Below are 18,557 nucleotides of genomic sequence, written 5' to 3'. Positions count from 1 at the left end.
CACTCAGGAGTTTAATCCACAATATATAAACAGCTTTGTTTCTCTCTTTCTTCTCCCAGACTCAAGACCTCCAACAGAGCTTCCCAATATGGCGATGGCATTTTTAACTGCGTCATTCCAAAACTCTTATATCTTCCACGCTCTTCTTAAAACATGCTTTGGTTCGAAAGTTTATCTCCACACAGCCTTAAATCCACAGCTTAAGTCCTTAAAACGACTCATAAGGGGAGGGGATTCTTGTTTAATCACATAAGAAAAGAAAGGAAAGTTTTTTCCCCTCCCCCCTCAGTCATTTGCCGTACCGTGTCTTGGCGTATCTTCTCATGATTTATTCTTGTCTTGTTTTATCAGAGATCTCTTCTGTTAGCAGTCTTTACTCCCCCTTCTTCCTTGAAGTATGTGCAATTCATCTCATCCAAATTGTTTCTTTTGAAGTTCTTGCAGCTAGTGGCGCGAATCAGGGACGGCGTCCAGGAGTGCCGAAATCCCACAGGAGGGCTTTGTGCCTAGTGCCCCCATCCCCACAAATTCGGGGGTGTTATAGGGCACAGCAGGCAAGGGCCGTTTCCCCCCACACCATTCTGGGGGGGGGGTTAAGGAGGCTAATTACCCCCATCATAGCCTCCAAATTACCACGTGTGGGTCGGAGAGATGTTATTGTCAGCCATCTTCCGATGCGCCCCCTAGTGGCCCCCTGAGAACCAGTCATTGTAAGTGGAAGGACACAAGACAGCAATTCAGAGGAGCCATAAGCTCTCAAGACAGACAGACAGACAGACAGACAGACAGACAGACTACAAGTGTTTATACACCAGTGCTTTAAGCCAGTTGCTGGAAACCATGGGAGGAGAGTGGGCTCTTGGGTTGGCCACTGTGAGAACAGGATGCTGGACTGGATGGGCCAGTGGCCTGATCCAGCAGGCTATTCTTGGGTTGTTTATTTTAGGGTCCATCCACTCAGATAGAGATTGAAATGAGTGGCAGCTTAAAATCCTGAGTTATACCCCATAGCTTATGGCAAATGCATACATTTTCACATGTATTTTTGTGTGTGGGTGGGTACAGGGCATTGTTTCAGAAATGGAACTAATCCATTTGCTAATTCATTCAGGGCTCCAGCACTTCATGAGCTCTGCCAACCAATTTGATTGGTAGTTTGTGCCTTTTTAAAAGGAAGAGAAGCTGGATCCAGGAACAGCAATGGCTTGGGATTTCCCTCCAACTGTCTAAATTAGAGCTTTTAAAAGTCTCCTTGTCTCTCTCATCTCCCCCCCCCCAAAAAAAATATTTTTTTATTAAGTTTCCATTTGCCAAATTAAACATATCATACCAATTAGTCCAAATTATATCAATACACATCATAAAGTCCAAAAGTTTTCCAAATTAACTTTTTGTTGTGGGGGGTACCCATGCTTCTCGTTCGTCAGGAATCCAAACATCCAAATTCGTGCTGCTTTTCCTCACTGCAATCATGTTTACGGTCCCATCTTCTCATCTTTGTCATTATTCATTTTCCTTTTCTATCACCTCCGAGTTTTCTCCACAAGTGGATTGAAAGGAACAGTCTTATTTTGTCTCAGTGTGGGTTTTATAATGCTCTCTCGTATGTCTCTCACAAAAATCCAACAATCAAGTTTTCAAGCAGACACGCCATCTTGTCATTCCGATGAAATACAATCTAAATGTCCACTCGTTTACTTTCCAGACCCGCTGCCTCATAATTAGTCTTCCAGGAGGATAACAGCCCTTTCAGATTTACGATTCCAACCTGATAGCCAAACGGCTCTTCCTCCCTAGACCATCCATCTTGCAGCCGAGGTCTGCCTATGCATCGAAACATTTCTTGCTGTGTCACTGAGAGAGACTCACTTCTTTCCAAATCTTTCACAAACATATTATTCTTTCCACACAATTCATTTTCACTCCCACTTGCAAATTGGTCGTCGAGACGGTTTTTTAAGGGGGAGGGTTATTAGATACTCACATAAAAAAAAAAAGAAAAAATCTCCCCCCCCTTTCATACCATTCCACATACCAACATGTCAGCAGTTCTCTGATGTCCTTCTGTCCCAATCTTCTTCTCTCAGTAGTAAAATTATTAGCAGGTAAAAGCATTCCTGACTTCTCTTGAAGCATGTGCGTTTATTTTCCAATTATTTTCTTCTTTTTAAACATCGCAGCCAGGCTCGCTCCTGAAAGTAGCTGGCAGGGAGCTCCGAACCTGCCCGAGGGCTTTCAGCGTAGTGCCTCTCACCCCCCTCCTTCATCCGAACTCGGGGGCGATTTATGGCAACAGCAGGCGAGGCAACGTCTTTTCAATTCCTTGAAACGACGAAGGGAGGCTGATATACTCCCCATTTCAGCCTCTAATTACCTCATGCAAGCTGGACAAGGTGTTATTAGCAGCCATCTTTCAAGGCGCCCCTAGCGGCCCCCTTGTCTCTCTCATCTTCAGTGGCCATCATGAAAATCCCAGTTCTCCTTGTGCTGGCAGTGAACGCCTTGGTCTTTTTGGTTGGGCAGATGAAATTAATTTTCCCTGTGCTTCTGATGGGTGGATTAAGAGACACGGGCAAAAACATTTCTCTACAGTCAGGCCTTTGGCTGATTAAACATTTGATGGCCTTCAAAATGTGCTTGTGGTAGGGGGTGTTATTAGTTTGCTTTGTGGTTTTAAAAAATGTATTATGTGTTCTCATTTTGTATTGTTATGTTGTGAATGAATGAATGAATGAATGTATAAGCTGCTTGAAGACCTCGAGTTTGTTGACACAGAACTGAGCTTTTTTTGTGTGAGAGACATGAGGGCAGTGGCCTGCCATAAACAAGAAGTCAATCTAATTAATTACCCACCCTTCACCCTAAGATTTCAGGGCAGGTAACAGCATTAAAAACAGTATTAGAAACCATTTAGAAACAACTTACAACCAACACAATAAAAATGGGAGTGGAAACTGTTGCTAAAACCAAAGATGATTTAATTTGTTTAAATGCCTTTCCTAGGTATTTGGTTAAATTGGAAATATAAAATTTCTGTCATCGTGGTTTTGCTTCTTTACTAATTTGCTGGTTATCAGGCCCACTTACTTATAAGACTTTGTCATTTCGGAATATTGTTGGCTTTTTGTTTATTTTTATTACGTTGTTCCAAGCTTACCCGGGGCACATGAGTGCCCAGCGCAGACCATTGCCTGGGTCAGGTACCTGGTCCTAAATCCAGCCTTAGATCTATTTGCTTAATGAGACACTGCCCCTTTGCCATCAAGATCCTCAGTAAGGCACCTTCACTGAAGATTTACAAAAACAAACTGAAAAAAGGCCTTCAGTGCATTGCAAGACACATTTTATATCACGTGTATTGGTTTGTGAAGGTAAAAAAAAGGTCACTCTAATACATTAGGAATTCTGTATCCAGTGTCCTTGCTTGGCTCATTTGCATTCTCTCTCTCTCTCTCACACACACACACACACACACACACACAAAAGCAAAACATTGAAATCTAGTATTCTGGGTTGATCTGGGTTTATTGATAGGAAAAAAGAGAACTGAATCATCCTGTACATGCCAAGGCCAGGCAGACAGCCCGATTCTTCCAGCCTCTCCCCTTCCTTGGCCAGGGACTCCTCACCTCCAGTCACCCATCACGTAAGCTGAACGCTTGTCTTGCTGCAAGAGATTTCAGCCAGGCTTGTGGCTTGAGACTTCACAGAAGTAACAGCCAGCCTTTGCCATAAGGAGCTGTGTTTCAGCACAGTTCAGCACATACTCCCATGCCGAGGGCCTTAGTATATGTGAAACAATGCCGGCAAAGAGAACAGTTTGCAACATTCTCCCAACCAACCACTATTTTGCATTCTCCCTTTGCTGGGGTTCACTAGACCAAGGCTGCGGACCTTGCACAATGGCTTGGTGCTATGCAATTGAAAAATCGTAGAGGAATGGCCTGTAAACGACAGAGCAGACTTGAACTTGCTTCATGCAAACCTTCCCTCCCCAACAGAATGCTAGGAAGAGGCCAAGACAGGACAGGGAAAGTTTGTCCTCTCTCTCGCCACCCTCCTCCAGGTTCAAGGCACACAGGTGAGAGGCAGCCATTTGCATAAGCCCAGGGGTTTCCTCCACATACACAAGAGCTTTGGGGAAAGTGGGGTGGGCGGTGAATGAGTTCCAGCTCTCCACTCCATGTTGCATTGAGCCAAAGGCCTGTTTCCACCTAGAACTGCACACCCCAAAACAGCATCAGGTCAAGAGACTCTTGGCTGCACAAAGCTCCCAATGAGTCAAGTGGGTGGCCTGGTTTTTGTTGCTCCTGATGCCAAGGACAGCTGGCATGAGACTGTGAGGGTTGAAGCCAACAGCTTGGCATGGGAGGGCACCAGAGATATGGCACCAAGACTGCCATGGCCGTGTGAGGCAGCTTATGGAAGCCTTTTAGGCTATGGTGGGGACATGCCTAAGGGTACTTGAGAGAGACAGAGAGAGAAGGGGATGGGAAGGAGGGAGAGAAAGAGAGAAACTCATGAGACGGTAGTGGGTCCAACGAAGACAAGTTTGCACCTAATGGGCAAGAGATGCCCCTCACACTTGCCAGTCACTTTGTAGGCAATTCTAATGGGATTCTGGTCACTATTGAAACACAATGTTCTTCCTGGCGAGCAACTGAAACGGTGCCCAAGAAGTCTTGCAGGGGGGAAAGCCACAGGTGACCAAGTTCCAACGCTTGTTGAGGTTCAGAAATCCAGTTCATCGGAATCAGCGCTGCCAGCAGCTGGTAATTCATCCTGCCTGCGCCCCCACACAAAACGATAGTTGTCTTCCAGCTGTCGCTGCCTCCGCTGCTCCTTATGAGCTTCTTCCGTACCCTGGATCTAGGTGGGGAAGCCAAAGGCAGTGAGGGCAGGGGAGAAGCACACCAACACATTCGTGTATCTGTATGTGTACATCTTCCTATATACATCAAAATGAAACCAACATTGGAGGATTTGTAGTGCTGTAACACAATATTGGATTTGCACTGAGTCAGGGTGCGGAAAAGTGGTGGTTTAAAACAGCAGAAGCATGACTAAAGCTGGAAAGGAAATGGCGGTTTCAAACAACACCAGAAGTTTTAGGACAGCAGGAATAGAGACAAACTGAAAGGGGAAAAGTGGCGATTTTATACAATGACAGAGGGTTGAGTACAATGAACATGGGGAGGGGGAGAGAAATGGGATTTCAAAACAAGGTTTGGTACAGCAAAAAGGGTGCTGGGAATGGCTCTGTTGTGTTAGCTTTTTGATGTTGGCAGAGAAGGGTACAACACAGTAGCTATTTCTTCTTGTTAAAACTGATTTGCCTTTAAAAAAGACCACACCTCAGTCTCTCTCCATCCTTGCTTTACTCAAACCTCTGCTATTGTTTGAGTACAGTGAGATGGGCGAAAAACTGAAAGGGAAAAAATGACTGTTAAAAACTTCTCCCTCTTCCATTCTTCACTTGTCCCATGTGTGAGAGATAAACTATGATATTCCATACGACCTTTACGTTATGTATTTCTCTCCTGCCACTATGTGTTGTCTTCAATAAGAAGCTCCAAATTCAATTTGGGAACTTAGCAATTATTTTATTAACAAGCAATCACCCACATATGTGCAACAACCATCAACTGAAACCTCTCTAACTGAACAAGCTGACAAGCTTGCTCTTAAGCCTCTATTTATTTTCAAGATACAGTAAGTAACATATCAGCACAAAATGTATGTGCACAAAGTAGCTGCACATTAGGAGAGAGGCGAAGGCAAGGAAATGGGTTGATCTGTGTGCAAGGAAGAGATGAGAAAAGGTGCATAGAGGGAAAAGGGGTGTAAAGGCAAAAAAAAAGGCTTATAAAGGGGGTTACAAAAAGGGGGGGTTAGGAGCCATGAGAAAGGGGTTCAAGATGAAAGCAGGGGTGTGAATGGGTCTGAAGAATAGGAGGAGATTATGGCTTGTTAACTGAGAAGGTGAAAAATAGGTGCAATATGTAGAAAGAAGAAGATGCAGGACATTAAACATGGGGGTGGTTTCTGTCCAAGGGGGTTGCACAAAATGGGGGGAGGTACAGACATGGGGTGAAGGTGAAAACAGAGGTGTAAAGTGGGGCTGAGGGAAAGAAGAGAGAAATGGCTTGAGAAACAGGGTTGGGAAGGTGAAAAGCAAGCAGGGGCACAGCAGTGTCTGTGTGTGTGTGTGTGTGTGTGTGTGTGTGTGTGTGTGTGTGTGTGATATATATATATACACATACAATCAATCATATGAATGGTGGGTGACAAATTCTAGGTCCCACTGCTAACCCAAGATATTTTGGCACCCTAAGTATAAAACCTAAATGGCAAGCCCTCTCCCCCAACAGGAAAGGAATACAGGGAGTGCACTGTAGAGTCCGCCAGGAGGAAACACACCCCTCATTCCACCAGGAGGCTCTTCTGCCCAAGCTTTGTTGAAATGAATGGGAAGTGCACTGCTCCCATTCATTCCTGTGAAACATGCCTAAGAAATGTTCCTGGGAGATTCTGCTCTGTGGATTTGTTTTGAGTTTCCCACTCTGCTGCCATCTTTAAGGGTACTGAAAAAGCCACCCTACTTAAGTGATGACCATTTATTAGTCATGGTATAGCTACTTCCTGCAGGGGTTTTACCAGGTGAATCTTGTGGTCCTGTCCAACTCTACTATTCTATGATTCTATATGCAGAGCATGGCCAGCCCACCCATAAGGTGAGGCTACTGCCTCAGGCGGCAGAATCTGCTGTAGCAGAAGATCCAGCCTCCAAAGAATGTTGCCACTGTTGCCAACTACAGCTGCAGCACACTCCTTGGGGACCAGATCTGCCCCCCAAGAGGCCTCTTGGCAAATAGAAGGTGCTGCTGGTCTCCCCCCCCCCCACCGTTGTTCCCTTGTTTCCAGTGTAGATCTTAATTCCCCCCCCCCCTTGTTTCTGATGCAGAACTTCACTCACCCCTTCTTCTCTGGGTGGGGAGTACCATTTTGCAGTTTGCTTCAGGTGCCAAAATGTTTTGGGCCAGCCCTGGTGCACAGCCTTGTCCCCACCAAAGACCACAACTATAGCCAGTCTCTCCACGTCTTCCACACCAGAGGATAGGACTTGCAAGGAGTTCTTCCTCTTCCTTATTCCATATTAAATATAAACATGGTGTGATATGGAGGGGAACAACCTCTTTCTCCTCATTAAAACACTCCCTTCATCTTGGGCCCTCACCAGAATATTGAAGAAGATGTCCTTGAGATTTTTGGTGTCCTCTTCTGACAGCCAATGGGTATCATCATCGTCGCCCAGGCCACCCGTGGTCACAATCTTGATTTCAATTTTACCTGCCAGCCACAAAGTTAGCCACACGTTAGTTGCCCTGCCCCCAGTCCTTAGTGGGTCATATTTGAGGGAAATGGCACATGAAGATACAGGAGCACGGCAAGGAGGTCTAGCAGACTTGCCCTGCTAAGAAACAGACAGAGGGCATCTCTTAACTGGAGAGGCAACAGGAGGAGATGCAGCCACGTCAGGACTAGCCTGCCCTCAAACTACAACCAACATGTGCAGCACCCACACAAAGATCTACACGCAACAGCTGCCAGCCCACACCTCTTCCCTGCATCTCCCAGTAATATTTTAGTTAAAGGAGAAGTGCACAGCTTAGCTCAGTATTTCCCCTGCCTTCTGCAAATGCTGGCCAATGAAGCATTGTTTACCTTTGGATGAAGGTAAACAATGAGCACAACTGTGTCCCATCATGCAGTTGCTATGGCCAAGTGTTATTGGAGCAGTGTGGGGAAGAGGCACAGCAAAAGGTCACAGGCAGGTTGGTCTCCAAAATTCTGTTTGGGGGAAAAACAGTACTGCTGGAGGAGCTGTTTTTATGGCCCTGTTTTTAAAGAGCTATTAGCTTGGGGGTTTAGCAAGAGTGTGTGCACGCACAACCAGTTATAGTGGTTCCGGAAAGAACAGAACCAAACATTGCAGGTTGGTACATATAAGTTGCATGTTGCCTTCTCCTTCCTTTTAACACAAGGGGAGTGGGTTTGGGTTCCAGAGAAACCTTTAATGTTGAAGACAAGAGCATGCTGCTCCCACATTATCCCCCCAGAACTAAACTGCACATAGGTCTTTTAATTGTAGAACGGGTCCCGGAATGGTGATGCAGGTACAGCAGGGATGGATGTTCATCTCCATGGTTACCATGTGTGGGTGAACCTGCATGTTGACATTTGACTAACAAAATGCTTAGCTTGCCATCGTTTAAAATCTCAAGAATAGGAGCCACGAGGCCTTTAAGACAGTGGTACCTGTGTCCCCACTGTGGAGGGAGGTGTGGATCCAGAATTGGCCTCCACAGTTACTTACGGACACACTGTTAAGACCATATTCATGGAAGACAATCCTACTCAGCTACGAGTGATCGCCAAAGAAGAAGAAGGTACCTAACCTTGTGTACAGGTAATTAATGCACTTCAGTCACAATTCACTGGGATTTCAAAAAGAACAAAAGTCAGATGTTGCATAAAGTCACTTGCTAGCCTACTATCTTGACTGTGAGTCCTGGAAGACCGGCTCCCTGACTGGTCTGGGAGGGCAGGGCCCTGACTGACTCCAGCCACAAATTCTGTGGCTGCTGAAGAGAATTTTGGGCTGGGTTAGGAGTTTGTGGAGGGGTTACTATCACTGTTGCTGATGCTAATTTTTTTTGTATTTTTATCTTCAGATCTTATTACGATTATGTGGAAATTGTTCAGTTTGGTTGTGTGCTGCTTGATGTCTTTTATTTATTCTTTATTACTACTTTTGTTATGTTTGTTTTTATGTGAATCTTTTCATGTCGCAAACTGTCTTGAGCATGGTTTTAACTACAGAAAGGTGGCATACAAACAAATTGATGATGACAATACTATGCAGTAGAACCTAGTTCAGGGGTCAGCAACCTTTTTCAGCCCTGGGCCGTCCACCTTCCCTCAGACCATGTGGGGGGCTGGACTATATTTTGGAAAAAAATAAATGAACGACTTCCTATGCCCCACAAATAACCCAGAGATGCATTTTAAATAAAAGGACACATTCTACTTGTGTAAAAACACACTGATTCCCAGACCGACCGCAGGCTGGATTTAGAAGGCAATTGGGCCGCATCCGGCCCACAGGCCTTAGGTTGCCTACCTCTGACCTAGTTCTTACAAATCCAACTTCCCATTTTCTTTTCTTCTTTAACACTTTGGTTTCGACAGATATTGGTGATTACACTTGAATTCCTCCCCGTCCCCCGTATCAAAGCACATCATAAATGGGATTCACATCAAACTTCTACCTTCATCCACTACAAGCCAGCTCTTTGTTTTCCCCTACTTTACAGCTGAAGGGTCTCAAAATTAAAATGTATAATCTTACAGGCAACTCCTGGTTTAGGCATATCTGAAGGATGCATGATCAAAGATGTCAGGAAAAGGGCGAAAAGGGGCAGGGGCAGAATGGGGTGGAGCGGGCTTACTGTACTTTTAAAAATCTTCAAGTTCTAGAAGTTCAAATCCTGGCGTCAGAAACCTTCTTGGGAGAAGAATTAAGCAGATAATGTACAGTGGTACCTCGGTTTTCAAACAGCTTAGTTCACGAACAACTTGGAACCTAAATGCTGCAGAACCGGAAGTAGGTGTTCCAGTTTTCAAACCTTTTTTGGAAGCCAAACATGCTCCGTTTTGCGTCCCCCCATTGTAATTGAATTATTCCGTATCCGATAGCAGTGTTCTGAGGTGATATTTGGAGCTTAAATTTGGTGCTTTTGTTTTTGCTATTTATTTTGCGTTTTTTGTTTTTGAGGCTTTTTCAGTTATTTTGTTTTTGTGACTGTGTGGAACCCAGTTCAGATACTGATTGATTGATTGATTGAATGTGTGACTGTGGAAATGGATAAAAGCCCCCCATCCAAACAATGACTATCATCAGTGCAGGTAAGAAAAATGTAATTTTAAATTTTATCATCTACAATACTGCCTTATTTATTTTATAGTACAGTACATTGATTATTGCTTTCATTTTATGGATCAATGGTCTCGTTAGTAAAATTCATGTTAAATTGCTGTTTTAGGGGTTGTTTTTAAAAGTCTGGAACAGATTAATCCGTTTTGCATTACTTTCTATGGGAAAGCATGCCCTGGTTTTGGAACGGACTTCCGGAATGGATAGGGATAGGGAAGCTGTGACTTGTACCTAACCCTAACTACCATGGCCAGTCAAGCTTGCAAAAATTTATCATTCGCCCGATAATAAATGCTGGAAATGTAAAAGAGACTGAAGGTACATTCTTTCACCTTTGGTGGACGTGCCCAAGGATTAAGGCTTTCTGGGAGATGATCTATAATGAAATGAAAAAAGTATTTAAATATACCTTCCTGAAGAAACCAGAGGCCTTCTCCTGGGCATGGTTGGCCAATTGGTGCTAAAGAAGGATAGAACTTTCTTCATGTATGCTACAGCAGCAGCAAGAATACTCATCGCAAAGTATTGGAAGACACAAGATCTACCCACTCTGGAAGAATGGCAGATGAAAGTAATGGACTATATGGAATTGGCGGAAATGACTGGCAGAATCTGAGACCAGGGAGAAGAGTTGGTGGAAGAAGATTGGAAGAAATTTAAAGACTATTTACAGAAACACTGTAAAATTATTGAATGTTAATGATGCTGGAATGAAATGAAGTGGTTTTAGCAATAAGGCAAAATAGGAATATGTAAAATTGGATTGATATTAGATGAAAAATTGAAGTTATAATATGTGAAGATAAAGAACTAATAGTAAACAAAGAGGGTATGGATTTGCTGAACTAACTATTAACTGGAATACAAAAAAGGGAGGTGTGAGGAAGTCATGAAAATAAGTAAATGAGTGGTAAGATAATAGAAAGAGGGATTTATTTTTAACTGTTTTTATTCTTTTTTCTTTTCTGGTTTTTGTATTTTTTATATTTTCTTTTTACTATCTTTGTAACTTTTTTCTTGTTGAAAAGCTAATAAATATTATTCAAAAAAACCCCAACAGTTTGAGAACCAAGGTACCACTGTACTGAGCTTATCAGCTGAGGAGCAGAATGGCCAATGGCTCCCTGTGGTTTGCAATTAAGAGACTTAATTGCAGTGACTTTGCATCCCTGACTGCTCTCCCTTAAAGATCTCCCCCTAAACACCCCCGCCCCCCCGCCCAGGCTAAAAAAGGCTCAAGGCCACCTCTGGCTGTCCAGGTTACATGGCTGCGTTACCTTCTGCCTTCAGGCCTTCCTTCTCCAACAGGTCCTTAACCACACTCTCTATGTGGCGCAGCTGTGGGTTGTCCCTGCTCATCTCTTGGACTCGCAGCAGCTTCTGCTGAGCGCTGCCTGGCTTTACTTTAGTGACCCTGACTTTCACGCGCCCGCCTGGGTCGCCATCTGAGACAGAAAAGGGGACAGAGGAGGGTCAGTAGGCCAATATTTGTGGAGGAGGGGGGGAGAGAATGAGAGCGCAAGCTGGAAGGGCCTACAAGCAAGGCTGGGGAAAAGTCTGCATTCTAAAGGAAAAATTCTGCCAATTGTACTTACGGTGCTTTGAGCACAATTTTTTTCCCTAAGGGTTTATTTTCAAAGCATTTGGAAATTTTGCAAAATGCAGAAGGTCCCTGGACTGCAGAGGAAAAGGAAGGCAGGAAGTCCCAGAAAGGTGTGGTGGTTATATTAGGCTGAAAACTGAGCTTCCTAAGTCCCTGAACAGCAAGTTTCTAACACTTAAGGCAGCCTTTCCCAACCCTGGTGCCCTCCAGACTCCCACCAACCCTGGTAGTGCTGGCTGGGAGCTAAATCTCTGCAGCGTACCCAGTTGGGGAAGGTTGTCTTGTGACTTGAAAGCATCTGGGTAATGCCTGGTTGGAAATGTCACAGAAGGAAAAGGGGAAGAGCTAGGCAAGGTGGCCAAGGCTTCAGCGCCCTGCCTTTCCCAAGGCTACCAGGAACGATCAAAAGTATGAGAAGCAAACAAAAACGGCAAAATGGGCTTAGCTAAACAACAAAACAAAAACGTACACATGGGTTAGAATGAAATGCAAGGGGCTTTAAAAAAGGAAAGAGTTGGGAACTTCTATGTTGCTGGACACCCCCCCCCCACTAGCAAATAACTATTTCCATCAATTTGGAAACTGGCAAACATTACTGGGAAAACTCCTCCCACCATCAGTTCTCTGTCTACAATGCATCATCCTACCTGCCCCCTGCCTCCCAGTCACTTACCAGTGCTAAGGAAATGCACCTGGGAGAGCAGGTGAAGTCTTGTGTCTTTTTTAAATGTGCAGATAGTCACAAATGGAGAAGGGCATTAGACAGGACAGCTCTGGCAAGTTTGACCGTGAAGCTTATAGGACAGCTTTGGCCAACCTGCGGCACCTCCTGCTGCTTTGGAGCAAAACTCCCACCATCCCCAGCCAGATGGGCACTGGAGTCCAAAACAGCTGGAGGGCACCAGGTGGCCAAACCCTGTTCCAGGACTGGTGTCTGAGCAGTTGTGTTACAAAAATGAAACTCTCCAGAGACCTCCCAGGCTGTCCCCTGCAGGAATTTTAAGAATGAGAGGAAAGATAAGTGATGAAAGAGCCCTTCTAAGAAGTCTCACCCATTGGGCATTCAAAGGCTTCTCCAGAACTACAGTAGTTTCTGCTGTGGTTTTCTTCATCACATCACAACTTGCTAGCTACCTGCTCCCAAATTATTTGCTAAACCCTTGACAACTTGCCCTGCAATCTGAGCAAGTCCGCATGTAGATCAACCCTCAATGTGTTATTTATGACAAAATGTCACCCCCTGTTGGCTGATCCAAAAACAGTCCTCAAATTTACTGGCACTGAAAAAAATGAAGCCAACCTTATCTGTATGGGAACATACCGGTTGCTGGTTTGGCTACGTCTTCTTCAGCAGTATCTTCTCCATCTGCTGCTACCTCTTCTTCCTCCCCTGGCTGTGGCTCCTGCTCCTTATCGCCTTTATTCAAGTCTTTGCCAGGATCCAGCTTGTCAATAAGCTTGTTGAGGGTAGACGCCAAAGACTTGGAGGCTTGCTTCCGATCAAACTCACCTTTCAGGCCTTCTGTTTCCAACTCATCCTCCACCTGCCAGTAAACAATCCAAGAAAGGATAAGCTAAGATCTATTTATTTATTGAGAAAGAGAGAGATCCAGTTGAGTAGCAGCCTGGCTCATTTCCTGCAGTTAAGTGTACAGCAGTTGCTCCCACACTTTCTTGGGCCACTGCTCCCCTGAATCCACTCATCCCCAGTGCCCCCTCCCTACTAAAAGCAATATTCAGAACAGTGGTTTGCATGCCCTACTATGAAAGGTAATAACACAATAAAATTTGAAACAACAACAATTAAATGCACATTTATTCAAAATGCAATCAGAACTATTTAATTAATTAAACAAAACAAATGAACTTGATCTAGTGATACCAGGTTTTCAAAGTCTAACAGTCATTTACACCTTCAGTCTGCTACGTAACCCCCCTGCCCCTCCAGGGGGCCAGACCACCCACTTTGAGAACCACAGGTGTAAAGTCTGGATCTGCAAGACTCCGTTTTCAGTCATGTTTCTAGTCCTTGTGGTTGTAAGGCTCCACCAGGGCAACCATACTGACTACAAGTCTCGCTGCTGCATCATTCAGACACCACTTCCTCTGTTAGTCCCCTCCCTTCCCACCACTGGTGCTGCCTGAAGAAAGTTCCTTCACCTTGCAGAAGGATTCCCTCTCCTTACTATTTATCATTCTTTGCCAATTTTTTGTCCCTCCCTCTCAGCTTTTTCTAAACTAAAAAACACATATAAAGTTTATAGCCATTTTCCCCACAAAAGCAGCAAAATGTGTGCAAATACAGTGGTGCCCCGCAAGACGAACGCCTCGCAAGACGGAAAACCCGCTAGACGAAAGGGTTTTCCGTTTTGGAGGCGCTTCGCAAAACGAATTTCCCTATGGGGTTGCTTCGCAAGACAAAAAACCGCTAGACGAAGAGAATCGCGGAACGGATTCTTTTCGTCTTGCGGGGCACCACTGTACAAGGTGACTGGGGACAGAGAACATCCAGAGCCCATCAATAGTTTTCTCGGGTGGGTAGTGCAGAAAGGAAATTATAGTTAGTCTCCTGCATCCTCACCTCATCAATGATGTGACCAAACTCCTTTTCCATCTCAGATTTTACCTCCTCCTTCAGCTTGGCCATTTCAGACTTAGGCAGCAGGATGTCTTCCAGTTCCTTCTCAAATTTCCCCAGCAGGTCTTCCTCATCCTTCTCATCCTCCTGGGCCCCTTCTTCAGAATGCTCTGTCCCCAACGATGGCTCACTTTTGGGTGGAGTTTCTTGAGATGCTTCCTCTGGTTCTCTCACCATTTCTTTGTCCTGGAGGGACAAAGGCAAGGCTCAAACCGATCCAGCTGAGATGCCATCGCAACATGCACATCACAAAGGCTGGACAATCCCTGTCCAGTGGCCCCAGGAAGACCTCCAAGTTGTTGTTCCCTAGCAAACACCTGGACCCTGGACAAGGAAGTTCCATATACTAGGCAGATAACAATTCCACATTGTATACCTAAAATGAGCTCAGCAATAGCATAGTAAATCTGGAGAGAAGCAAGCCTTCTACCACATCTTACCTTCCTGGCATTCTCCTTCAAGTCACGAATAAACTGCACCAGGTCCCCAGGATTCTTGATAACTTTGAAGTGGATTTTTCTCTTGAAATCTGAAAAGATCCGAGACAGCACATATTATTTATTTATAAATAAAATAATTTATATACCGCCCTCTCATAAAGTATCCAGTTAGCATACAGCAATGTCAAAACATTTTTAAAAAGAAACCTTTAAAAGCAACACAGTATGACAGCATCTTACATGGGGGTTTGGTTCCAAGGGTTCAGTGTATAGGCAAAAACACGTATACTCAAACCCCTGGAAATGCCCCCCCCCCAGCAGTCTTAGCCTTCCAGAGCCAGAGCACTAAGCTGGGTTTTCCTGATGTAAAAAGTATGCTCAGCATACTGGCTTTAGGATGCTTTTGTGAAATCTCACGGGTCCATCCAAGTTCCGGTGAGATCTCACGGAGCTACCCCCAAGCTTCCAGAGCCTGCATGCTGAGAGGACCTTGGAGGTTCTTTTCGCACCAGGAAAACTTTGCATGCACTTAATTTGCACAATTTCAGCTGGCCGGCCTTCAACTGTGCAGAGTAGAAAACGCACAAGTTGGATGTGCCTAAGATGCAAGAGGAATGTACAAAACAATTAAACCAGTCAACAAAATTTTAAACAACTGCATAGTCCTCTTAACGTACAAAAGAAATGCATGGAAGTGTCCACTGGATCTCTGCTGGAAGAGTGTTCCACAGCATGGGACCAGTGACCTGGGGAAAACTAACAGCACTTCTCTGGATGATCTCAGTGATCAAGCTGGATACAAGGGTTCAGATGGTCCTTAGGGAATCCTGGACCCAACTTACTCAGGGTTTTGTTATCAACACAAGAGCCTTGAACCTGGCCCAGTAGCATATGGGCAACCAGTGGAGATGTTTTAACAGAGGTGTCTCATGCTGTCAGCTGTCTGCCCCCACGTGCAGTTTGGTCGCTGCATTCTGCACTAGCCAGAGCTTCCTGACCAAGTCCGAGGGAAGCCCCACATAAAGTGAATTGTAGTAATCCATTCTTGAGGGTAGCAATGCATGGACTACAGTGGCCAATGGGTCCTAATCCAGTTATGGCCATGGCTGACAAAAGGCACTCCTAGCCACAGAGGTCACTTGGGTCTCGAATGATGTACATATCTGGGAGTACGCCCAAGCTACATACCTGCTCCTTGAGAGGGAGTGCAACCCTTCCCAGAACGCGCAATTGGCCTATCTTCTGGATACAGGAACCGCCCACCCACAAAGCCTCCATCTTTGCTGAATTCAAACTCAAGTTTATTGGCCCTTGTCCAGTCCACCACTGCCTTGAGGCTCTGTTCCAGGGCTTTCACAACCTCTGATTCAGATGGAGAACAGAGCTGCATGTCATCAGCATACTGGTGGCACCGTGCTCCAAAGCTTCTCTTGCTACAAAATACATGTATTAAATAGCACTGGATCCAGAACAGTGTCCTGCAGAAACCTGTGGCCTAACGGCCAAGGAGTCCAATTGCACTCCTCCCATGTTACTCTTTGGACTCAACTGTGCAGGTTGGCATGAAACCACTCTAGTGCAGTGCCTCCAATCTCCATCCCAGGAAGCTGATCAATGTTTTCAAAAGTTGCTGAGAGATTGAGTAAGAACATCAGGGTCCCTCTCTCTGTAACAGTCAACCATTAAAGTAACCAAGGCTGATTCAATCCCCAAACCAGACCAAAATCCAGACGGAAGTAGATCTAGATAAGCAGTGTCACCCAGGAGCACTTGCAGTTGCCATCGCTCTCTTTCCGAACACTAAACAATGTTAAAAAGAGGAAAGGATGCCTAAGGGGGGAGGAATTAGCAGTTTTCAAAGATACAGGCCATTAAAAAATGTCTGACTGTTAACCAGTCTTCTTGAAAGAATAGGAGAAGGAGGGTTCAGAAAGTCCTGCATCCTTTGGTTCATGTGAATGTTCCTCAAAGCATCTTTTCTGACAGTGCTAAAGAGGATTGTTTTCTTGAGCCACAGCACTTATGGGCCACACACTTACCTGCTAGGTGACTGTCTGCTGTCTTCATGATTGGCTCTTCCTCCTGCAGAAAAAAGACAGAAGTTAAATGGCTTTGGGTGCTATGCACAGAAGCCACTTTTGTAGGGTTGCCAGGGAATTATTTCTGCATGATACAGACTGCTGAGTTCAGCTACTTGTTTCGCCAAAGGAATTCATTATTACCCGGACCCTGCGTTTATCACTTGCGGTCCTTCTTGTGTGCCCCGTGCGTGAGAGGCCTGGAGGGTAGCAACATGAGAACAGGCCTTTTCTGCAGTGGCCCCATTTGTGGAATACTCTCCCCAGGAGGCTCACCTGGCACCTTCATTGCATATCTTCACACACCAAGAGAAATTGTTTCTCTTCGACCAGGGTTTGGCTGATTAACATTCTATGGCTTTTTAAATGTGTTTGTGGGAGGGGGGGTTATTGGTTTGTTTTTGATTTATTATGTATTCACCCCCCCCTTGTTTTGATGGCACTGTGCCATCAGTATTTTTATGTTGTGAACTGCCCTGGGATATTTGAATGAAGGGTGGTGCACAAATTTTATAAATATTTTTCACCTGTAGATCTCAGGGTAGTTCATAACATAAAAATATAACAACAAAATATATAATAAAAATATAACAAACAAAAAAAATATATAATAAACATATAACAACACCAACATCAATGGTGCATGAGCCAACAATGAACAGATGCATCTATCTAATACTGCAGTGGGGGACTGTATCTGCCCAGTGGGCCAGATCACTAGCTTCCCCACCTTGCATAGGACAATTTTGACAAGCCAATTTTGACAGACCTGGTGTTAAAAGGACACTAGCTGATCTTTTTGCCCGCAGGTGACAAGCAGCTAATTTGTTGGGTCTTGTGATGTCCCTTGCAAAGCTTTGTTTGAGATGTGTCACGTGAGGTGTAGGGCAGTGGACATGGCTTGGCTGAAGTGAGGTTGTGGGCCAGATGTGGATATCTGGTGGCCTGGAGGTTCCCCAGCCCTGATTTAGTAGATAAGGAACATATGGCTGTGCTTGGATGCAGCACTAAGACATTGACAATGGTGAGGCAACTTACAGGAACATAGGAATCTGCCTTCGACAGTGTTAGACCAGTGTCTGGCTGTTTGACTGACTGACAGGGGCTTTCGAGGGTTTGAGAAAGGTGCCTCTCCCAACCTTATCTGGATATGCCGGGGACTGAACCTGCGTGCAAAGCAGATGCTCCACCCCTCCCATAACTATCCTGTGCACAAGGTAATTCCTGTGTGTGCTTTTAAACGCACTTTGAAGATGTTTTTAGCCAGAAAGGCCTCTTACAGTTAGTTGTGTTTATGCAGGCTTAAGACAATTAGCGGAGTTTCTTTTTCATTACTTGAATTTTATTGTCTCCCTGTTATCACTGATAAGTCAAATCTTATAATTCAGGGGATACTGATAAGTGCCTCAGCAACATGCCTAAATAAAAAACAAAGAACTTCCACACCGGTGGTGTCAGAATCAAGAAAAAGGAAAATATACCAGCTTTGAGGGTAAGAATACACACACACACACACACACACACACACACACACACACGTTAAAAGTATTTGGACAGATACTGGTTATGATCAGGTGTGATGACAGGAGGTTACCTTTGTTTGGTCTGGCATCTGGGCTGTCTTCTCATCTCCCCGCAGCGCTCTCTCCCAGAAATCAGACTCATCACCTGGGTCGCTTTCAGGAGGAGAAGCAGTTGGAACAGGCTCTGGGGTCACTGACCAAACAGGCAAAACAAAGTTTTTAAGTGGGAGCAAAGTCATTTGGGCTTACCAAGAGCATTTCTACAATTACACTCAGGA

The 18,557-nt window shown here is 44.8% G+C and overlaps 1 protein-coding gene across 3 annotated transcripts in view; it reads right to left on the bottom strand.

The window, feature by feature from the left end:
- Positions 1 to 3,506: 3,506 nt before the first annotated feature.
- OS9 (OS9 endoplasmic reticulum lectin) overlaps positions 3,507 to 18,557 on the bottom strand; it is a 31,885-nt gene continuing 16,834 nt past the window's right edge. For 2 of the 3 annotated variants that reach the window (XM_081851731.1, XM_081851732.1), the window contains exons 8-15: positions 18,351 to 18,472; positions 16,718 to 16,760; positions 14,679 to 14,767; positions 14,182 to 14,424; positions 12,922 to 13,144; positions 11,275 to 11,442; positions 7,238 to 7,350; positions 3,507 to 4,869 (exon numbers count right to left, since the gene is read on the bottom strand). In XM_081851731.1, the coding sequence (XP_081707857.1) occupies positions 4,732 to 4,869; positions 7,238 to 7,350; positions 11,275 to 11,442; positions 12,922 to 13,144; positions 14,182 to 14,424; positions 14,679 to 14,767; positions 16,718 to 16,760; positions 18,351 to 18,472 (1,139 nt within the window). In that variant the 3' untranslated portion in view covers positions 3,507 to 4,731. The remainder of the gene's footprint in view (positions 4,870 to 7,237; positions 7,351 to 11,274; positions 11,443 to 12,921; positions 13,145 to 14,181; positions 14,425 to 14,678; positions 14,768 to 16,717; positions 16,761 to 18,350; positions 18,473 to 18,557) is intronic. The other variant, XM_081851733.1, reaches the window with a different exon arrangement.

The sequence above is a fragment of the Podarcis erhardii genome (genome assembly GCF_964252035.2).
Source record: "Podarcis erhardii genome assembly, chromosome: 2".
In the NCBI taxonomy this organism is placed as follows: Eukaryota; Metazoa; Chordata; class Lepidosauria; order Squamata; family Lacertidae; genus Podarcis; species Podarcis erhardii.
Note: the sequence above shows the minus strand (reverse complement) of the source record. Positions and strands in the feature narration are given on the sequence as shown.